Source organism: Felis catus, chromosome A2, assembly GCF_018350175.1.
Source record: "Felis catus isolate Fca126 chromosome A2, F.catus_Fca126_mat1.0, whole genome shotgun sequence".
Taxonomy (NCBI): Eukaryota; Metazoa; Chordata; class Mammalia; order Carnivora; family Felidae; genus Felis; species Felis catus.
In genome coordinates, this window is record NC_058369.1 from 113,899,158 (window position 1) to 113,921,192 (window position 22,035).

Here is a 22,035-nt window from a genome sequence, read left to right on the forward strand (position 1 = left end):
AGACTTTGTTACAGTTCTTGAATAAAGTAAACGTATTTTGTAGGTAATGAGCATAATTCCCAAACTCAGTATGTTATTCTCTGTGTTGCCACTATACTATAGGGATCTGTCCAAGTCCATTATCCGCCAAATGTGTTAAAGCCCATTCCCCAATTTTTTTTAATGTTTATTTATTTTTGAGAGAGGCAGAGAGGGGGCAGGAGCAGGGAAGGGGCAGAGAGAGAGGGAGACAGAGAAGCCCAAGCACTGACAGTGCAGAGCCCAGTATGGGACTGGAACTTAAGAGCCATGAGATCATGACCTGAGCCGAAATTAAGAGTTGGATGCTTAACTGACTGAGCCATGTGGGCGCTCCCCATTCCTAAATTTATGGACATTATAAAATTTTTTTTTACTTTACTCTCTTTGTAAAGACTTTAATTCAGTCATGTAGTGGTTTTTTTTGTTTGTTTGTTTGTTTGTTTGTTTTATGGAGACTCATGTAGTTTTTATCGGTATCCTACAAATGTACCATATTTTCATAATTTCTGTTTTGGTTATAGTTATGTTATGAGTATATGAGAGTCATGAAGGTTAGTTGAGTTTTTGGGGAGCTCATTTTAATCAGTGTTTCTTAACCTCAGCACTATTGACATTTTAGGCCAGATATTTTTTGATTGGGGAATTTGTTCTGTGCATTGGAAGATGTTCAGAAGTATCCCTGGCCTCAACTCACTAAATACCAGTAATGATCCCCCCAGTTGTGGCAACCAAAAATGTCTCCAGACGTTGTCAAATATCCCCTGGAAGACAAAATTACTTCCAGTTGAGAACCACTAGTTTAAAGAGATTTAGAACCACGAAAAGTAGATTTTTTTTTCTAGTTACCCTCCCCCCACTTTGAACAGTTTTATTGAGATATAAGTCATATACTCTACAACCAGTTAAAATTTATATTCAGTGGCTTTTAGTATATTCAGAGTTGTGCAACCATTACCACAATCTAATTTTAGGACATTTTCATAACCTCATAAAGAAACCCCAGGCATATTACCAGTCACTTCCTATTTCTCTTCCCTGTCCCTGAACCCTAGACATACCTGGTTATCTTCTTATTTTTAGGAATATACACTCTGCTTGTCTGTTTTAAATCATTATAAAGCAAACCAGTTTCTATTTCAGAGTATAATTATTTATTGAAAACTATTTGAAATACAAGACTTACATTCTTTCCTATGTATACGTTTAGAGGCCCTTAGACATTTGTTTAGGCAGACTCCCAAGTTTCATCTGTAGAGGAAATAAATCCCAACAGTCTGAGTTAAGACTCATTTTAGTATTATTCAGAAGAGTAACATTTTATTCTTGTGTTGCCACCCCACTCAATGGAGACTCACAGCAATAATAATAGCTAACAAATAATGAACAGTTCTGTGCCAGGCACTGTGGTAAGGGGTTTGTAAAAATTAACTCGTTTAAGGGGCACCTGGGTGGCGCAGTCGGTTAAGCGTCTGACTTCAGCCAGGTCACGATCTTGCGGTCCGGGAGTTCGAGCCCCGCGTCAGGCTCTGGGCTGATGGCTCAGAGCCTGGAGCCTGTTTCCGATTTTGTGTCTCCCTCTCTCTCTGCCCCTCCCCTGTTCATGCTCTGTCTCTCTCTGTCCCAAAAATAAATAAACGTTGAAAAAAAAAAATTAAAAAAAATTAACTCATTTAATTCTTACATTAGCTCTTGGAGTTGGGAGCATTCCTTTATAAATTGGGTTGTTGTTTTGTTTTGTTTTTTTTTTTTCCTTGCTATTCCAGACCTGATATGGAGAAAGAACTATGTTGAAAGAAAGGATCATCAGAAGGCATACACTCATGCACTTCAGAGTCTCTCTCTTTCTCAAAATTAATAAATAAACATTAAAAAAAACATATATTTCCTTCTATTCAGGTCTTAATTTATGTCCTTTATGTCTTCTTCCTTAAGACCTTGCATGTTTCTAATTAGATTGATTCTTAGGTATTGATGGTTATTATTGCTGTTGTAAATGGAATATTTTTTCCTTTTATTTATTTATTTTTGTTTATTTATTTATTTTGAGAGAGACAGAGACAGCACGAGTGGGGAAGGGGCAGAGAGAGAGGGAGAAAGAGAATCCCAGGCAGGCTCTGCACTGCCAGCCCAGAGCCCAATGCGGGGCTTGAACTCACAAAACCATGAGATCAGGACCTGAGCGTAAACCAAGAGTCGGATGCATAGCTGACTCAGCCACCCACGCGTCCCATTTTCTTTTATTTTTTTCTGTTGATTATTGCTGTTATGGAGGAAAGCTGTTGGTTTTTAATGTTGATCTTGTGTTTGGCCATCTTGCTGAAATGTCTTATTTGTTCTAATAGTTTGTTGATTTTGTAGAGTTTCTTTTTCTTTTCTCATACAGATTTGTTATTTACCCTATCGCATTGACTTACACCTTCACAATGTATAGAATACTATAGGTGAGAGTAGGAATCACTTGTTAAAAACCACAGTGAGATACCAATTTTTCCTCTATTAAATTTTTTTCTTAATCTTACTGAATCTCTCTTGTGCATGGTATGCAAAAGTACTCTTATATACTTTCAGTGGAAATATAAATGAATGTAACTCTTTATATATGCCTCTATAATTTTTTAATGTGTATATAAAGTCTTAAGAGTGTTTCATATCCTTTGACCTAATAATCTCACTTCTAGGACTCCATCTCTTGGAAGTAATAAGAACAAATATTTTTGTTCACGTTGCTCATTATTTATGTTGCTTTTGCGTTACTTGAAGTGTGTCAAAATAACGTTAATGTCTAATACTAGGGTAATGGTTTTGTAAATTGTGGTATATGTATGTGATGGAATATTATACAATCATTAAACTATTTTAAAAGAATTTGCAATAACTTGGAAGCACTTATATTCTTAAGTAAAAAAGAACAGAATGCAACAGAATTGTTTATTAGTAGAGTTGCATCATTATCAAAATGCCAGAACAGAGTAGAAGCACAGACACCATAATGATAATATTGATAATCTGTGGGTAATGACTATATGGATGATTTTGTTTCCTCCTTAATTCTTTTCTGTGGTGAGCATGTGTTGTTAAAATCAGAAGAAAAAACTTAAAGTGTATGTATCTGTAATACGAAGCTATGTTTACCTTCTTTAAAATATGTGGAAGGGGAGAAATCTTAGCCTATTTTATTAAATGTCATTTGGTTATAATTATTTTTTAAAGTAGACTTTATTATACTCTTCAAAAAAGATCTTGTTGAATGTGGGTAACACAGATTCTGGGCTAAAGCTGATACCTGAGAGAAAAGAAACAGTAGTTTCAGTGGCAGGTTGTGATTTATACTTTGGGATGTACTCCTAAATGATCTGAATTCCAGATCAATGAAGCAGGAGAGAATTGTGGTGAATGTCCACCTTATCCTGTTTCTTACTGTCTTACCACCCGTGTTCCATGTCTTTTGAAAGGTAGGTGTCATCTAGTAGTGGCCTTGTGATCTGCTGCTGGCCTACTTTCATAAGAACGCTTGCTGTGTTTGTATGGATTTTAGATTGCCATTCACTTTATTTAAGAAACATTCATTGAGTACTTCCAGTGTGCCAGGAACTTTGCTGGGCAAAGGACATAAAACCACACAGAGGCCCTCTGTTCTGAGCAGCTTTTGTTAGAAATAATTTGTGATGAATATTGTGATGGAATGAGAAGGTTATCTGATAAGAGGCAGCAGGAATACTCAGATTCTAATTCCCTCCCTAAGGTCTCTTAGGGAGCTAGGTATACTGAAATTCAAGTCAGAGTAACACTTTATTTGCTTAGGTGTAGGCCCCTCCATCTCAGAATTCAGAGAGCTAGGTTTAGTCTATATGGAAGATGCTGTCTTTCTTTACTAGTTAAATCTGCTTTCCTTTCTGAAGCTTAAATTCAAGTCTCTTAGTACTGTATTGAGGCAAAGGACCATTCCAGCTGGTGCTAAAGGAAAATGTGCAAGAAACAAAGTTTCTCCCAAATACCCATTCTAGATGTTCTTGAATATCTAGCATTCTAATACCATGCCACCTGCCAACCAACTGGTCCCTGTTACCCTTGTCCCAGTTCCTACATTTGAAAAAGGGAGCAGAACAAAAAAGGAAAGGAATAGGAAAGATAGCTTGGTTGTTCCAAGCAGCCTTGGAATGTTTTTTACCTATGGTAGCATGGAAGGAAAAGAAAGGGTCACCCACTGTACCATCGTGATGCATAGTTACATTTCCAAGAAATTCTGAGTTATTTGTAAGATCATGTTATGAAACAGTTTAAGTGATGACAGAGAGGTTAGAGACAAGAGTTTTAAAAGAGCGTTAATAGCTTTTTCCTTCAGACATTTTAATAGTGAAGGTGTTTTGTAGCCATAAATGTATAGTTTGTTTCTATAATTACTTGTTTTTCCCATTTTCACCAGCACTATCATTGGCACAGCTTCTTATATTTAACATCTTCTTTTAAACATCTTTGTTATTTTTCCTTGACAAATTGAACAGAACGTCATTGCAACAAACCAACCGTTTTCCCTATGTAACAGCTTTTTCCTGTGCTTATTTTTTTTTATTATCCTGATTGAATTATAAGCAGTGGTGGTCTCATTAATGCGGATTTCATTGTCTAGTGTCTAAATCATGCTGTACCCAACTTACCCTATTAAAAAAAGTGACAGTTGAGGAGAAATTTCAGCTCAACACAGTGACAGCAGCCACTAGCACATGGGCCAGTCCTTTGTTCTTAAGTCTGACACACCCTGGCAATACGTTTTTAAGAATGGAAAACAAAGAGGTGTATTTAGCTCCTCAGAGACCATAATATATGATCCTTTAGAAAGACAAAACAAATAAGCATTTATAGTATCTGCATTCACCATATAATTTGTCTGCTGATATAACAAGATTATTATGCACAGGATATTATGTGAAAAGAAGGAAGAGGTATCTGACCTAGATTCAGAAAGACGCTTAGCAGGAAGACTTCCCAAAGGTAATGACACATGAATTGAGTTCTGTAAGATGAATCAGCTTTTCCAAGATCAACAAAGATGGAGATTTGGGATGGGGCTTAGTCAAAACGCCCAGAGATAATCAAGAATGGAACATTTGAAGAAGTAGGAGTTCAGTGTAGCTGGTGTTGCGAATGGGAATGGAGGAAGAGTACTGAGATGAAGCTATAAAAGTAAGCGAAAACTAGATTATGTACTGTGCCAAGAAATGTTGACTGTATTGTGAATTCATTGAAGACTCATAGACTTTTCGGGAACCCATTTGTATATGTGGTATGGGGTTGGAAAGGGCAAAACTGGCATAATGGTGATAAGGACCTGTGCTATTGTATAGGCAATAGGGATGGAGAAAATGGACAAATCTGAGATACTTGAAAAGGTATACTCAACAAGACTACTGGTCAATGTAAGTAATACAGTGGAAGGAGAATAGCTTTTAGAGTTAGCTAGACTTGTATTCAAATCCCAGCTCTGTCACTTAGCTGTTTTGTGATCTTGGGTGTTTTATGTACCTCTCAGAACTTCAGTCTTCTTAGCTTAAAATTGGGACAGTAGTATTCAGTCCATTGGGATGTGAGGAGTATGTGAAGTAATAGTTGTAAGATGTCCAGTAAATAAGCATAAAATGATAGCTACTGTTGTGGGGATGGAGGAGATGGAGGAGAGTTAAGAACGACTTCCAAGTTTTCAGTTTGGGCAATGAGAAGGAGCTAGTTTAGGAGAGGAGGATAACCTGTATGATTCTTGGACACGTCGCCTGCAAGACAGCTGTTGGCCATGTTCCCTGGCAGATGACAATAAGAGTCTGACACTTGAGAGATATTTAAGCCAAATATACAGATTTGAGAGACCTCAGCTTAAAATGGAAGTAAAATTTATGAAAGCGGATGAGATAACCCAAGGAGGGAGTTAGAAGAAACGACGGAAAACCAGAAAGTGGCCTAAGAAAGACATCAGCGTGGAGATGGTGAGAGAAGTAGGAGGAACACCAGTGGGAGTACTACCAACGAAGCACAGGCGTGTAGGATTTTGAGCAGCGTGTAGGATTAGCAGCTTCAGGTGCTCCAGAGACATGAAACAGGATCAAAAAGAAGAGTATCTTTGGGTTTATGAATGAAGAAGTTGTTAGTTCTGTCATGATTTTAGTAGAGTGGTGGGTTCAACATGGAATTTTAGTAGCTTGAGGAAAGAATGGGAAAGGAGTAAAGGTAACCAATGTGGATAAATCTTTTAAAAATGTGACACAGGGGCACCTGGCTTGCTCATTCGGTGGAGCATGTCACTCTTGATCTTGAGGTTGTGAGTTTGAGTCCCACATTGGGTGCAGAGATTACTTAAAAATAAAATCTTTTATTTTCTTTTTTCTTTTTCTTTTTCAAAAATTTTAAATATCCTTATTTATTTTTTAGAGAAAGGGGGAAGGAGGAAGGGGCAGAGAGAGAGAGGGACAGGATATCCAAAGCGGGCTCTGTGCTGACAGCAGAGAGCCTGACACGGGCCTTGAACCCATGAACCACGAGACCATGACCTGAGCTGGATTTGGAAGCTTAACTGATTGAACCACTCAGGCGCCTGAAAATAAAATCTTTTAAAAATAAAAACGTGACAGAAGCTTAGATTTAAATGCTGGTAATAGCCAACAAAGAAGAGGGGGGTTCTCAGAATGTAGGAAATTAGGTAGCTTCTTCAGTCAAGTTTTAAGAAGGAAAGAGTGGTTGATTGTGTCACATGAGGCAGGGTAATCATGTATTGCTCAGTGGGAAAATTCACATCGGATTTGGCTACGAAGAGGAAGTCTGTGAGCCAGGAGTTAAGTCTTTGTGGTGGAGTCCTTTGAATGCCAGACTTTGGCCGATGGTGAATGACTGAAAGTTAGTGAGCATTTTTAAATTTCTGGAAGCAGTTTGAAGGATGAGGTAGGAGATGTGGGTCCCATTTAGGCTGGTAGAGGCACAAAGTAACAAGGATCTGGACCGAGATTATGGTTCTGGTAATAGAAAGGTAAGATGAATCCAAGAGCTGTTACCCTTTTATGCACTTTTTAACTTAGCTATCACATGGATGTAATGGTAAAGGAGAAGTAGCCTAAAAGTTGATGTTTTACTGTTTTGAGTGTAGTGATAAGGAGGGTAGTAATTAGCACTTATCAAAACAGAAACATTAGTAGGAGCAGTTTTGAAGATGAATTAATTTTTAAAAATTCCTTTATTAAGCTTTTGTTCCTGAGTGGTTACTATGTATTGGGTGGTGTTCCATGGGCTGGAAACAGCAGTGAACTTGGCAGGCAAGATCCTTTTTCTCATAGCACTTAACATTCAGAAATGAGGAGGCAAAGATAGAAAAAAGTTAAAAAGGATAAGATAATTTAAACCAGGTAAGACAAAACTTGGTGATGATACAGAAATGGACTAAAAGGTACCGTTTTAGATGATGTGGTCAGGAATGGTATTTCTAAAGAGGAGAGTTTTGAACTTAGAATATTACTAAGGAGTCAGCTGTGCAAAGATTTAGGTGGCACGGCATTTCCATTCAGAAGAGAGAGTATATGCAGTGGCCATAAGAAGGGAAAGAGCTTGATTTGTTTGAGGGCTAGAAAGAAAGGTTACTGTGTCAGAGGCAGAGTGAGAGGGGAGAGACTAATAATAATTGGTGAGGTCTGACAGGGTGGGTTTAAACTTGAGCAGGGCCTTGGAAGCCTTGGTAAGGAGTTCAGTGGCTTATACTTGACTGGTAGCAGTGGAAATGAAAGAAAAGTAATACTGAACTATGTTGAACTTGAATGATCTAGGACATCTAGGTGAAGAAGTCAAGAGAGTTGGTCAGACTTAAATCTATAAATTCAGGTATTTGGAATTATTCATTGGACTAACTTGGCAAGTTGTGTAGGCATTGAGCAGATGAATGCCCATAATGTGGAGACTTGAGGAGTCTATCGAGGAAATGATCAAAGGAACTGAAGAAAATGAGCAGCCAGTGATCAGGGGATTCCTAGCACTTCTTTGACATAATGAAGGACATGCATTACCATTGCATCTAATACCCTTGCAACTTGAAAGGCATGACCAAGTGTTGTATGAGCAATAGCTGCAAAAATTATGGCCAGAAATATCTCATGACTTAAGGAATGTAAAGAATACTTACCACATTAAAATACCCACACTCCATAGGGACCAAGCTATAAAGATTTTGTATAGTGCTGGTTCTGGTAGAATTCCTGTTTCTATAAGTGCATTTATTTTGCAGTAAACAGGGAGTATGTGTATCACTGTGACTCTAGATACACAAGTAGTTTGAAAAGTTTACTTCGCCTTGGGCATCCGTAAGGAATCTGGTTTTACTGAATATGTACAACTTTTAAGTACTCAAAAGACACATAGAGACATAATAGTTATACTTTACATGTACATATTGTTTTATAGTTTACAGTCTTTACCCTTTAGGATCGTCAGAAAGAACTCTCTGAAGTAGATAAGGGACAGGAATTTAAGGGAGGTCAGCATTATTAGAGGTGAGATAACTTTAGGGTATCCAAGTGCACGGTCACCAAATGGGACATGAATTCAGAACTTTGGATTTTACTTGCACTGTTTTACCTATCACACCATGTTAATTCAAAGATGATCAAAAATTTAAATGTTAGGAGGAAAACTAAAATATGTATCCTTACTAAAACAATGACAAAATACATATTTTTTTATTTGTATTACAAATATTGATGCTGCACCAAAGGTTTCCGAGTGCTTTGAATACACAGAGGAGAATGAGATTGACTTTGGCTAGGGGAATTAGAGGTTTAGTTTTCACTTGCTGATTTTTATTATCTTTTCTTGATAGCTCTGAATGTTTAAAGTACTGCATATGCAGCTTTGAAATAAACCCTTTATTTTATACCCAATTCTCTTGTGTTTATTTCTGCTACCATATTTTATTCTGGTGTTGCCACCCAACTCAATGGACACTCGTAGCAGTAATAATAGCTAACAAATAATAACAAATAACCAATAATGAACTCTGTGGCAGGCCCTGTGGTAAGGAGTTTATAAAAATTAACTTGTTTAATGCTTACATCAACTCTCACAGGTGGGAACATTCCTTTATAAGTAGGTGTTTCTTAGCTGCCCTTCCAAAACTGATGTGGAGAAAGAACTGTGTTGAGAGAAAGGATGATTATAAGGCATACTCCTGTGCATTTCACAGGAGATATTTTTGTGTCATATTATGTATTATTTATCATAGTTTTCCCTAAGTGAAGAAGTCAAGTTGGTATATGTACTAACCTGAGAGGTGAAGTCTGAGCTACATGAGTGAATAAAGTAGTAATGTCCTAAATGTCTATTTTATGATTATAGTGATAGTCTGTAATAATCATGGGTGGTTTTACACTTTAAAAAACTATGTAACTCAGTGTGTATAATAAAAAAAGATTTCCTTAGTAAAGAAATGTTTGCTTAACCTAAAGTATCTAGGAATGAGAAATATCTATAAAACTTAATCATTCGTTTAGTTACTTTTTACTCCTGTATTTTCTTGGAGTGAATGAGATACGTTGTTTACTGTGGAAATGGATACAGCATCCTTCATCTGAGGATCTCAGAGTGCTTTTCAAATAATGTCTCATGAATCCTCACAGCACTTTGGTGAGGTAGGTAGGTGGCAAGTATTGTTGTCTTCATTTTTACAGATGAGGAAATTAAAGCCATGAGAGGGTTAAATGATTTATGTGTAGTCCCACCAACCAGACAGAGAGGCAGCCTGAACTACTTAATAAGAATATTGTATTTTAGGAGGGTTTGCATAATACAAATCATTAACCCCTTTGCTGTTGTATTTTACACAGATTAACTATTAAAACAGATATGGTAGTTTTTAAATGTCCACATGGAATTTTTTTTTATCCTTTCTTTAGAAATAGAAAACATTATAATACTCTTTCCCCCTCACCCCCAATTTTTAGGTCAGCAGCAAGGACAAGATGGAGTAAAGGTCCAACAAGCCACGATAGCTCCTGTAACTGTAGCAGTTGGAGGAATTGCTAACGCAACGATAGGTGCTGTTAGTCCTGACCAACTCACACAAGTGCATTTGCAGCAAGGCCAGCAAGCTTCTGATCAAGAGGTGCAGCCTGGCAAGAGGCTTCGAAGAGTTGCCTGTTCCTGTCCTAATTGTAGGGAAGGAGAAGGAAGGTAAATGCTCTGTTACCAACTTTATCTCTCTGGAAGGCATAAAATAGGTAAACCAAGCCATTGGCCAGGTCCTTGGATCACTAGAATGTCACTGGCTCTGTAGCCCAGAGGTTGAGATACAATATTGTTATTACAGGGATTAAATTGAGCTAGTTTAGGAATGGAGTTTTAGCGGTCCTCCACCTTCTGCCTTCTACTTGTTTCATTTGATATGCAAAAATTTTAATTTTATGGATATAAAATTCATATACTGTACAGTTTCACTCAAAGTGTACATTTCGTTGGTTTTTAGTATATTCACAAAGTTGTGCATCCATCATCACAATTTTAGGACATTTTGATACCCTGCAAAAGAAACCCTGACTTCTTTAGCCCTCAACCCCCTCGGCCCCCTTTCTTCCCAACTCAAGGCAACCACTGAACAAATTTCTGTCTTTCTGCAATTCTGGACATGCATATAAATGGAATCATACAATATGTGATCTTTTGATTGGTTTCATTTACGTAGCATAATGTTTTCAAGGTTTATCTATATTCTAGCACATATTAGTACCTCATTCTTTTTAATGAACAAATGAACGTTTCATTGTATGGATACACAGTGTTTTACTTACCCATTTATCTTTTGGTGGACACTTGGAATTTTTCCACCAGTTGGCTCCTATGCTGCTATAAACACTTTTATACAAATTTTTGTGTGGCATAGGTTTTTAGTTCTCTTGAAATGGACAAGGAGTGGACAAGGAGTGGAATTAATGCTCCATGTAGTAACTCTAAGTCTAGCCACTTGAGGAACTGCCAGACTATTTTCCAAAGTAACTGTGCCATTTTACGTTCCCACCAGCAGTGTATGAGGGTTCCAGTTCGTTGCCAACACTTGTTATAATTTGGCTTTTTGATTATAGATTTCCTTGTGTGTGTGAAATGGTATTTCAGTATGGTTTTAATTTGCATTTTCCTGATGACTTCATTAGTCAGGTGTGTTTTCATGTGTTTATTGGCCATTTGTGTGTCTTATTTGGAGAAATGTCTATTAAGATCTTTTGCCTATTTTAAATTAGATTTTTTAAGTTAAATTGTAATAGCTTTATGTATTCTAGATACAAGTCCCTTATCAGATACATGATTTGCAAATATTTTTTTCCCAGTCTGAGAGTTGTCTTTTCACTTTCTTGATAGTGTCCTTTGAAACACCTAAGTTTTTAATTTTGATGAAATTCAGCCTTGTGTTTGGTTGCTTCTGCTTTTGGTGTCCTGTCTAAGAATCCATTGCCACATCTGAGGTCACAGAGATTCCTCATTTTCTTGTGAGTGTTTTATAGTTTTTGCTCTTACATTTAGGTCTTTGATCGGTTTTGGGGTTAGTTTTTGTGTATGGTGTGAGGTAAGGATCCATCCAACACCATTTGTTGAAGACTCTCCCCTCCCCATTCATTGAATGGTCTTGTCACCCTTGTCAAAAATCAGTTGGCCATATAAGCCAAATAGGTTTATTTCTAGACTGTTGGTTTTATTCCAATGAACTATATGTCTTTATGCCTCTACCATACAGTCTTGATTACTTTGTCCTTCTCTGAACTTTTGAAATCGGGCACTATGTGTTCTCTTTGTTACTCTTTTTCAGTATTGTTTTGATTGTACAGAGACACTTGCAATTCCACGTGAATTTTAGAATCAATCAGCTTGTTAGTTTGTTTGAGATCTTCTCTGATTTCTTTTGACACTATTTTGTAGTTTTCAGAGTATAAGTTTTGTACTTCTTTGTTAAATTTATTCCTAAGTATTTTGTTCTTTTTGATGCTATTATAAATGGATCTTTTTCTTTATTGTTCATTGCAAGTGTATACAAACACAATTAATTTTTGTATATTAATCTTGTATCTGTAACCTTACTGAACTCTTTTTATTAGTTCTAATAGTTTTTTTTTTTTTTTTTAGTGGATTCATTAGGGTTTTTCTATATGTAAGATCATGTAATCTGCAAAAAGAGATAGTTTTCCTTCATTCTTTCCAGTCTTGATGACTTTTATTTCTTTTTCTAACCTAATTGTTCCATCCAGAATCTACAGTATAATGTTGAATAGAAGTAGCAAAAGTGGACATCTTTGTTTTGTTCCTGATCTTAAGTGTTACACCATTAAGTATGTTGCTAGCTCTGAGCTTTCTCCTATATGCCTTTAATTAAGCAAGCTCCCTTCTATCCCTACTTCATTTTGTTTTTGTCATGAAAGGACGTTGGATTTTTCAGATGCTTTTGTGTATCTGTTGAGATGATCATGTAGTTTCTATCTTTTTTCTATTGGTATTAATTGATTGTCAGATGTTAAAGTACTTTTGCATTTGTGGAATAAACCCAACTTAGTCATGGTATGTAATTTTATACACACACACACACACACACACACACACACACGCACAGTTATATTTAGTTTGCTAGTATTTTGTTAAGTTCTGCATCTGTGTTCGTGAGAGATATTGGTCTGTAGTTTTTTGTAATGTCTTTGTCTGCTTTTGGAAAGGATAATATTGGGCTCATAGAATGATTTGGGAAGTGTTTCCTCCAGTTTATTTTTTAAAAAGTTTGTGAAGAACTGTTTGTGAAGAATAATTCTTTAGCTGTTTTGTAGAATTTATCAGTGAAACTAAGTCCTAGGCTTGTGGGTATTTTTCTTATGGGTATTTTTTGACTACTAATTCATCTAATTTATCTGTTTACTTTTAAGGGTTTTTCTGATTGATTGTTCTTGAATCACTTTTTGGTACTTAATGTCTTTTTGGGAATTTGTCCATCTCATCTAAGTTATTTAAGTAATTGGCATACAGTTATTCTTGGTATTCTTGTATAATCCTTTTTATTTCTGTAAGGTTGGTAATGATGTCCTCTTTCGTTTCAGATTCTAGTAATTTGAGTCTTCTCTTTTTTTCTTGGTCAGTCTACCTTAAGGCTTGTTCAATTTTGTTGACCTTTTCAAAAGTCAAGTCACATCAGCTTTTGGTTTCATTGATTTTTTTTTCCCTGTTGTTTTCGTATTCTTTATTTCATTAGTTCCTGCTCTATTTTTTATTATTTCCTTCCTTCTGTTTGCTTTATTTTAGATTTAATTTGCTTTTTCCGTTGTCTTAAGATGGAAGGTTAGGTTATTGATTTAAGATATTTTTTGATGTCGGCATTTACAGCTAAAAATTTCTCTCTGGGGTGCCTATGTGGCTCAGGTCAGTTAATTGTCTGACTCTGGATTTTGGCTCAGGTCAAGATCTTGGAGTTAACGAGATCAAGCCCAGAGTTGGGCTCTGCACTCAGAGGGTGGAGCCTGCTTGGGATTCTCTCTCTCTTTTTCCACCCCTCCCCTGCTCACGTGAGCTTGTGCACATGTGTGTACTCTCTTTCTGTCCAATAAATAAATTCTAAAATTAAAAAATTCTCTCTAAGCATTGCTTTACGTGTATCCCTTAAATTTGGTTATGTTGTATCTTCATTCATCTCGGGATTTTTCCTGCTTTCCCTTTCGATTTCTTCTTTGACCCACTGGTTGTTTAGGAGTGTATAATTTTAGGTATTTGTGAATTTTCCAATTTCCTGCTATAATTTCTAGTTTTATGTCATTGTGGTCAGAAAACATACTTTGCATTACTTCTGTCTTCTGTTGAGGTTTGTTTCATGGCCTAGCCATATGATTTATCTTGGAGAACATTACATGTTCACTTGAGAAGAATGTATATTTTGCTGCTGTTAAGTGGAGTGTTTTATGGATATTTGTTAGGTCAAGTTTATCAAGTGTTCTCTTTCCTTGTTGCTCTTCTGCTTAATTGTTTTATGAAAATATCATTGCAAATAGAGTATTGACATCTCCAACTGTTACTGTTGAATTGTCTCTTTCTCCCTTCATTTCTGTCAGTTTACGTCATCTGTTTAGGTGTTCTCTTGTTACTCTAAGTGCACGTATGTTTATAATTGTTATATGTTCCTGATGGATTGACCCATTTAGCCCTATAAAATTTCCCCCTTTGTCTTCAATAACATTTGTTTTTAAAGTTTATTTTGTCTGGTATTATTAGTACAGCCACTCCAGCTTTCTTGTGGTGGTTGTTTGCATATCTTTTTACATCTTTTTTACTTTAATCTCCCTGTATCTTTCAGTCTTTGTGACCTATGTCACCTGTAGACAGCATGTAGTTTGGATCTTAGTGTTTTTTTGTTTTTTCTTTAATTCACTGTGACAAAATCTGTCTTTTGAATGGATTGTGTAATCCATTTGCATTTGATGTTATTAATATGGTTGAATTTGTCTTTCAATTTGCTTGTTTTTGTGTGTGTCATGTCTTTTTTCCTCCTTTGTTACTCTCTTTTTCATTAAGCGAATATAATATAGCACTTTATTTTTTTACTTATTAAAAAAAATTTTTATTGTTTAATTATTTTTGACAAAGAGACAGAGCATGTGTGGGGAAGGGGCAGAGAGAGAGGGAGACACAGAATCCAAAGCAGGCTCCAGGCTCTGAGCTGTTCAGACTCCCAAATTGGGAGATCATGACCTGAGCCGAAGTCAGATGCTTAACCAACTTAGCCACACAGCCATCCCTATAGCACTTTAATTTTGTTAATAATTTTTTCACTTATATTATTTTGAGTTATTTCCATAGTACTTGCTCTGGGCCTTATCATATACATATTGATCATTATCAGTTTAAGATTTATAGTAACTTAATCCCAGTGAATTACAGAAATGTTCTCTTTATAGCTTACTTCTTTTTGTGATGTTATTATATATATTATCCATCTGTGTTACAAACCCAATAATACGTTATTATAATTATTACTTTATATAATGTCTCGTAAAGAAATTGAGAGAAGATGAGCAAGCATATATAACTTTTGCTATGTTAACTTTATCAGTAGTTCTCTGTTTGTTCTGGATATTTGAGTTCCTTTCTGGCATCATTTTCTTAGCCCAGTCGAGTTTTGCTCCCACCTCCCTGCTTTGTGCTGTTAATGGCAAATATATTAAATATATTACATTTCTGTAATGTTATGGCCTTTAACAATACATTTTACACGTAGTGTTTTTAAAATTACTTTTCAAATCAGGTAAGACAAGCAATACGCGCTTACACTGTCCTTTGTAATTACATAATTACCTTTGCTGGTGATCTCTTGCTTGTTTGTGTGCATCTTAATTGTGTAATTACTTTCTGCATCCAGTTGATTCAACTTGAAGATCTTCCTTTACTATTTCTTGCAAAGCAGGTCTGCTCAAAACAAATTCTCTGTGTTTGTGTACCCAGGAATATCTTTGTTTCATTTCTGAAAGGTAGTTTTGCTAGATAGTCTTGTTTGAGTTGTTTTCTTTGAATACTTTGTGTTTTCACCCTGCCTTCTAAGCTCCATTGTTCTGCTGAGAAGCAAGTTCTTATTCTTACTGCAGTTCCCTTGTAAGTGAGGAGTTATTTTTCCCTTGCCGCTTTCGGGATTTTGTCCTGTCTTTGGGTTTCAGGATTTTTTAGTACGTAAGATGTCTACTTGTGGATCTGTGCAGTTAGCCTGCTTGGAGTTTGTTGAGCTCATTGCATGTGTAGATTCATGTTTTTGAGTAAATTAATTAAGTTTGCAGTCATTATTTCTTTGAATATTTTTTCTGTGGCACTTTTTCTCTCTCTCCTTCTCTCCCTCCTCCTCCTCCTCTCCCCTGTCCTCCCCGTTCCTTCCCTCACCCATACTTGGATGTCCCACATTTCTCAGACACTCTGTTCATTTTCCTTTGTTCTTTTTCTTGTCTCTTTTTAAGTTACATCGTCTCTATTGATCTATCTTTAATTTTACTATTCCTTCCCTTTTTTGAGTCCCTCTAGTGAATTTTTCATTTCAGTTGTACTTCTCATTTCCACAATTTCCTCTTGGTAGTTTTTTTAACCATTTGTAACTCTTCATTGATATTCTCTATTTGATGTGACATTGTCATTATATCTTCTTGCTTCTTTAATCATGGTGTCCTTTAGTTCTTTAAACATATTTATAAATGGCTACTTTGAAGTCTTGTTAAATCTGCTCTCCCAGTTTCACTTTCCTGCTTTTTTTTTTTTTTTTTTTTTTTTAGTGAAGGGTCATATTCCTCTTTTATTTTTGGCAGGTCTTAGATTTTTTGTTGGAAGCTGGATGGTTTAGATAATACATTGTAGCAAGTCTTAGTACTGCCCACCCCCATCCCCCCACCCCTGGTTTATTGTTGTTTGCTTGCTTATTTAGTGACTGGCTGGATTATTTTGGTGAACTTCCCTTAACTCGCCATGAAGCATGTTGCTCACTGTCACCATGAAGTATGTTGCTCCTCAGTGGATGCAAAATTCGGTATGCTTACAGTGACCCTGGAGGACAGTGGTTTGGGCAGAGATCTTTAATGTCCTGTCCCTAACCACACCCAGTTGTTAACCTCCACTAATTGTCCACTGATTGCTCTATTGTTTTCAAAGCCCTGAAATGTATATTGCTCTACAAAGTGATCCAATCAGATTTTTTTTTTTTAAAGGACTAGATCAACAGGCCTGCGCTTTGAGATTTATGACTCTGTAGGGCTACTCCCAGCTGCCTCATCCCTCCCTTCTTTCAGTCAGCCTAGTGAGCATAGTTTTGCCTATTTCTCCATTGTATCTATTAGTCCCCTCCCAACTTCATTTTGCAACCGCCTCCACTGATTTTAAGAGCACCCATACGCTGAAGTTTTTCCACACTTTGTTTGCAAATGAATTCAGTTCCTTGGGAAGAGATTTGGAATTCTGTTATATGCTGTGCTGTCTCTAGCCAACATCTCTTTGTCATGGCTTCTGAACATAGGATTGGGATAGTGGCACATTTCTTTCTGAGTGGCATCCCTGCTCTGAGAGCTAAATGCTTGGTGGCCGGGCAGCAGCAATGGCCTCAGGCTTTCTTGACTTGCCTCTGCTGGCTTGGAAGTTCTGATGTATGCACTACAAAGGAGCTGAGTCAAAGGTGACTGGACTGCAGTGTTTTCACTGTGCCCTGTCCAAGGTAGAGCCAAGGTCTCAGGAGTTGGGTTTGGGTAGAAGAGAGTTCCCTACCTGTCAGTCACACTTGCCTGAAACAGCCTCAGCAGCAGGTAACTGGGGGTGGAATAAGAAATGCTGACCTCTTGCCCCTTCCTAGGGAGATAAGCTCAAACTAGGAGGTGTGAAAAGGGAACCCTGTTCTTGGCTGTGCCAATCTGCAGTGTTTATGTGTCAAGGGAAGTGATAGGAAATTGGGAGAGAGGGTTGGGTCTTGGTTCAAACAGCACAGGCTCTCACTCTTCTTACCAACTCTTAATTTTCTTGAGTATTTATTTATTTGCTATATGTTCATAGAGCCATTTCCAGGAAATGTACATATTATTTGTTTTGTTTTCATACTTTTCACTGGTTTCACTAGGGACTAGGCCAATGGAGCTCTTCATGCTTTCTTTCCTACTGGGAGTGAAACTCTGAACCGTACACTTTTAAATGGAGATTACCATTTTTTTGGTATTTGAGAAGAATTTCAAGTGTCTTGAAAAGCTTAGAGATTTTTTCCAAAGGGAAGAGGCTGTTAGGGAAGGAACATGAAGTCCGTGGTAGAACACAAACTCTCTGAGGTTAACATGTTTTCATAACAGTTTTGAGTTTCATACATAACCCTTTTTTGATTAGAATTTTTCTGATTTTTAACTACAGTTGTGGCATGATTTTAAAAACCCATTCAGAAGTGTATCATTTAAGAACGTTGATTCCCTTTTGTTTTTCTGTAATTATAAGCTTGGTGTCTAAGAGTATAATTAATGTTTGGTTTTTGTTTTTGTTAGAGGCAGTAATGAACCAGGAAAAAAGAAACAGCATATCTGTCATATTGAAGGATGTGGAAAAGTTTATGGCAAAACATCTCACCTACGAGCACATCTTCGCTGGCATACTGGAGAAAGACCTTTTGTATGCAACTGGATGTTTTGTGGCAAAAGATTCACAAGGAGTGATGAACTCCAGAGACATAGAAGAACCCATACAGGTTAGTTGGTTTATTGCAGGGTTTGTATGTTTTTAATGCTTAGATGAAAATTGGAAATATGCAAATGAAAGACAATTCACTTTACTGATTTTATGAAAGTTCTTTAAGATCAAAATTCGTGGGACGCTTGAGTGGCTCAGTCGGTTAAGCGTCCGACTTCAGCTCAGGTCATGATCTCACAGTCTGTGAGTTTGAGCCCCACGTCGGGCTCTGTGCTGACAGCTCAGAGCCTGGAGCCTGCTTTGGATTCTGTGTCTCACTCTCTCTCTGACCCTCCCCCGTACATGCTCTGTCTCTCTCTGTCTCAAAAATAAACGTTAACAAAAAAAAAAATCAAAATCGTTACCTCATTTCCAGGATACGTTTTATTCCACTTTTTGTGCGGTTTATTAGAGTAATTACATAACAAGGAATATATTCCGTTTACTTAACCTGTTGTATTCTTAGCATGTTGAATTCACATATATTGTTTTTCGTCAGTATTTACATAGGTGAAGAGAGTTGAATTCTGATCTTACTGGTGACCTTTATTAGTTTTTGGTTTTTTTACAATTTAGAAAATTGACTAAAGTATCAAGAATAATATAACAAATATACGCCTCTCAGAATTGACAGCTGTTGATGTTATATTTGTTATTTTTTAATAAAACAAATCCTACAAAGTTGACATCGTCTTTGTCCTGTCAAAGACAACAGCCCCCATGCATTTAAAATGTAGGTTTCTAGTACAGTTTTAATACTCTTACATATATTATTCATGCATGTGTATGTAAAATACCGTTTTGTGTGTTGTGAAATTTCACATAAATGATACAGTATCATAATTTCATTTATCATTATGTCTTGAGATCTATCCAAGTTCATATGTGTACATACAAATGTATGTATACATGTTTGCTATGTAGTATTTTGTTATAGGACTGCCATACTGTTTATCCATTCCTTGTGCTGCTTAAATTATCATTAGTTTTTTTTACTATCATGAACTGTGCTACTGTGAACATACAGTGAACATGTGTGCCAAATAGAATCTTTGGATCACAGAGAATTTAATGTGTTTTGCTAAATAAGTGCTAAAGAATCTCTAAAGTGTCTGGTAACCATTTCTATTTCACTAGCAGTGACTGAGAGTTTCCACTTTGCTGTGTGTTCACCAGTACTGACTGGTGTTGATTTTTGAAAATTTTTGTCAGTTTGTGGCATCTGACTGGCTTACTTGGTAGAGCATGTGACTCTTTATCTCAGGATTGTGAGTTCAAGCCCCATGTTGGCTGTGAAGCGTACTTTAAAAAATAAATAAATAAAAACATGCTTATTGCTTTAAAAGAAAATTTTTGTATATCTAAAATGGTTTCCTTATTTTATTTATTTATTTATTTATTTATTTTAATTTTGAGTGAGACAGAGAGAGAGAGAGACAGAGCACGAGCAGGGGAGAGGTAGAGAGAGAGGGAGACACAGAATCCAAAGCAGGCTCCAGGCTCTGAGCTGTCAGCACAGAGCCTGACGCGAGGCTTGAACCCACGAACCGTGAGATCGTGACCTGAGCCGATGTCGTACGCTTAACCGACCAAGCACCCAAGTGTCCCTGGTTTCCTTATTTTTTTAAGTAGCAGTTTTCCCGGTTATCCATGAGATTAAGCATCTTTTCTTGTTGATTGATCATTTATATTTCACTTTCTGTTGATTATTTATTTCCTTGCTCACTTTTCTTTTGGGTTATTTTTCTTTTTCTTACTGATTTATGTGTTGTAATTTCCCCCTATATTGCTAGTATTTGAACTTCTTGCTATTTTTTGTCACATGGAAGTTTTACATTTTTTAGTCAAATATGTTTTTTCTTTTGTCCTTTGCTTTTCTTATTTTTTTTAAACGTTTATTTATTTTGAGAGAGAGGGAGCGAGAAGGAGCATGCGCATAAGCGGAAGAGGGGTGGAAAGAGCAAATCCCAAGCAGGCTCCATGCTGCCAGCGCAGAGGTAGACATGGGGTTCAATCGCATGAACCGGGAGATAGATCATGACCTGAGCTGAAATCAAGAGTCGGACACTTAACCAACTGAGCCACCCAGGCACCCCTCCTTTTTTAATTTTTAATGAAATCCTCTCCTATCCCAAGATCATAAAGTTTTTAAAAATATTTTCTTCTAATGGTTTTAAAGTTTTCGTGTAAGTTTCATCTTCTTTTTCTAAGTTTTGCATAGAACAACCACCCTCTCTACTTAGAATGCCTGTATACATCTGGGTTTCAGTATTTAATTGTTGAATAAATTAGTAATTTGGATAAATTTTCAAATTAGACTAACCTTTAACTTGTACCAAGGTACATGTGGGACAAAAGAGGAAATAGAATTGGCATGTATTGATCAGCTACCATACATCACATGTTTGAAATAAATTGTCTCATTTGATTCTGACAGTAACACTGAGATAGAAATTAGCTCCATTGTATGGATAAGAAAATAGTGTCAGAGAAGAAAAAATAGTTAAATTTAAAAGTGATAAAGTTACTTAGTTTGATATGTACATAAATTAGTAAGCAGAGTCTTAGTAATACTGGCTGAGTCCCTGAGTTAGCATAGTTTGAAAAAAGTTTTAAAAGGTTTCCATATGGTATTGCATTAGGATTTTTTTTTTAATTTTTTAAAACATTTTTTAATGTTTATTTCTGTGAGAGAGAGAGAGAGAGAGAGACAGAATGTGAGCAGGGGAGGGGCAAGAGAGAGGGGGAGACACAATCTGAGCCCAGTGTAGGGCTCAAACCCACAAACAGTGAGGTCATGACCTGAGCCAAAGTCAGACACTTAACCGGCTGAGCCACCCAGGCGCTCCTGCATTAGGACTTTTAATAGTGCCACCTCACCATTGATATTGGCAAATATGGTGTGATTAATCCCATAATAGTGTTGATGTCTGTTTTAAAAAAGTGCTCTGCCGTTTATGTCAGTATGACAGCATGCAATGTTTCCGCTGTGGATTAGCAATGGGACAAGTTAGAGAACCCAAGAAAAATTGCCGCTTTCTTTGAATTTGGAACTGCACATTGTGATTTCATCATTTTATTTGAGAAATAATGAGTCTCTAAAGTCTTGTCTCACATATCCACATTCATACAGATATACAAAACAAATTTATTCAAGGACTTAAATACACATATACTTCAAAACCAAATTACTAATGATTTGGAGGCATATTTTCTTTTTTTTTTTTAACTATTAATACCATTGTAACCTACTAGCTTGAATAATCAGAATTGAATGTATTTTAAGCTTACTTTCAGTGTTTCGAACATCTTCAATACATCATGCACAAAATTGTTGAACTATTTTTTTCTTAAGGGGCAACCACTACACTAAGTAGAAATTCAGTACCTTACTATAAATGAATATATGAGTTATTTTTATTTACTGCTGAAAATAGTGCCAATTATTTTTGCTTTTTTGGGAATTTTTTTTTAAAGCTTATTCATTTATTATTATTTATGAGTGGGAGAGGGGCAGAGAGAGAGGGAGACCCAGAATCCAAAGCAAACTCCAGGCTCTGAGCTGTCAGCACAGAGCATGACGCAGGGCTTGAACTCACAAACCGTGAGATCATTACCTGAGGTGAAGTCAGACGCTTAACCTGGGTGAGCCACCCAGGCACCCCTTTTTAATTTCCAAATGTCACATGTATGTGGTATTTAAAAATCAAGTCATAGGGTTACCATGGTGGCTCAGTTGGTAGAGCACTTGACTCTTGATCTCAGGGTCATGAGTTCAAGCCCCATGCCTGGCATAGAGCTTACTTCAAAAAATAT

General features: G+C 36.6%; 1 protein-coding gene across 4 annotated transcripts in view; it reads left to right on the forward strand.

The window, feature by feature from the left end:
* Nucleotides 1-22,035, forward strand: part of SP4 (Sp4 transcription factor) — an 82,746-nt gene that overhangs the window by 37,744 nt on the left and 22,967 nt on the right. For 2 of the 4 annotated variants that reach the window (XM_023250429.2, XM_023250431.2), the window contains exons 4-5: nt 9,984-10,212; nt 18,039-18,238. In XM_023250429.2, the coding sequence (XP_023106197.1) occupies nt 9,984-10,212; nt 18,039-18,238 (429 nt within the window). The remainder of the gene's footprint in view (nt 1-9,983; nt 10,213-18,038; nt 18,239-22,035) is intronic. The other 2 variants (XM_045052467.1, XM_045052468.1) reach the window with 1 other exon arrangement.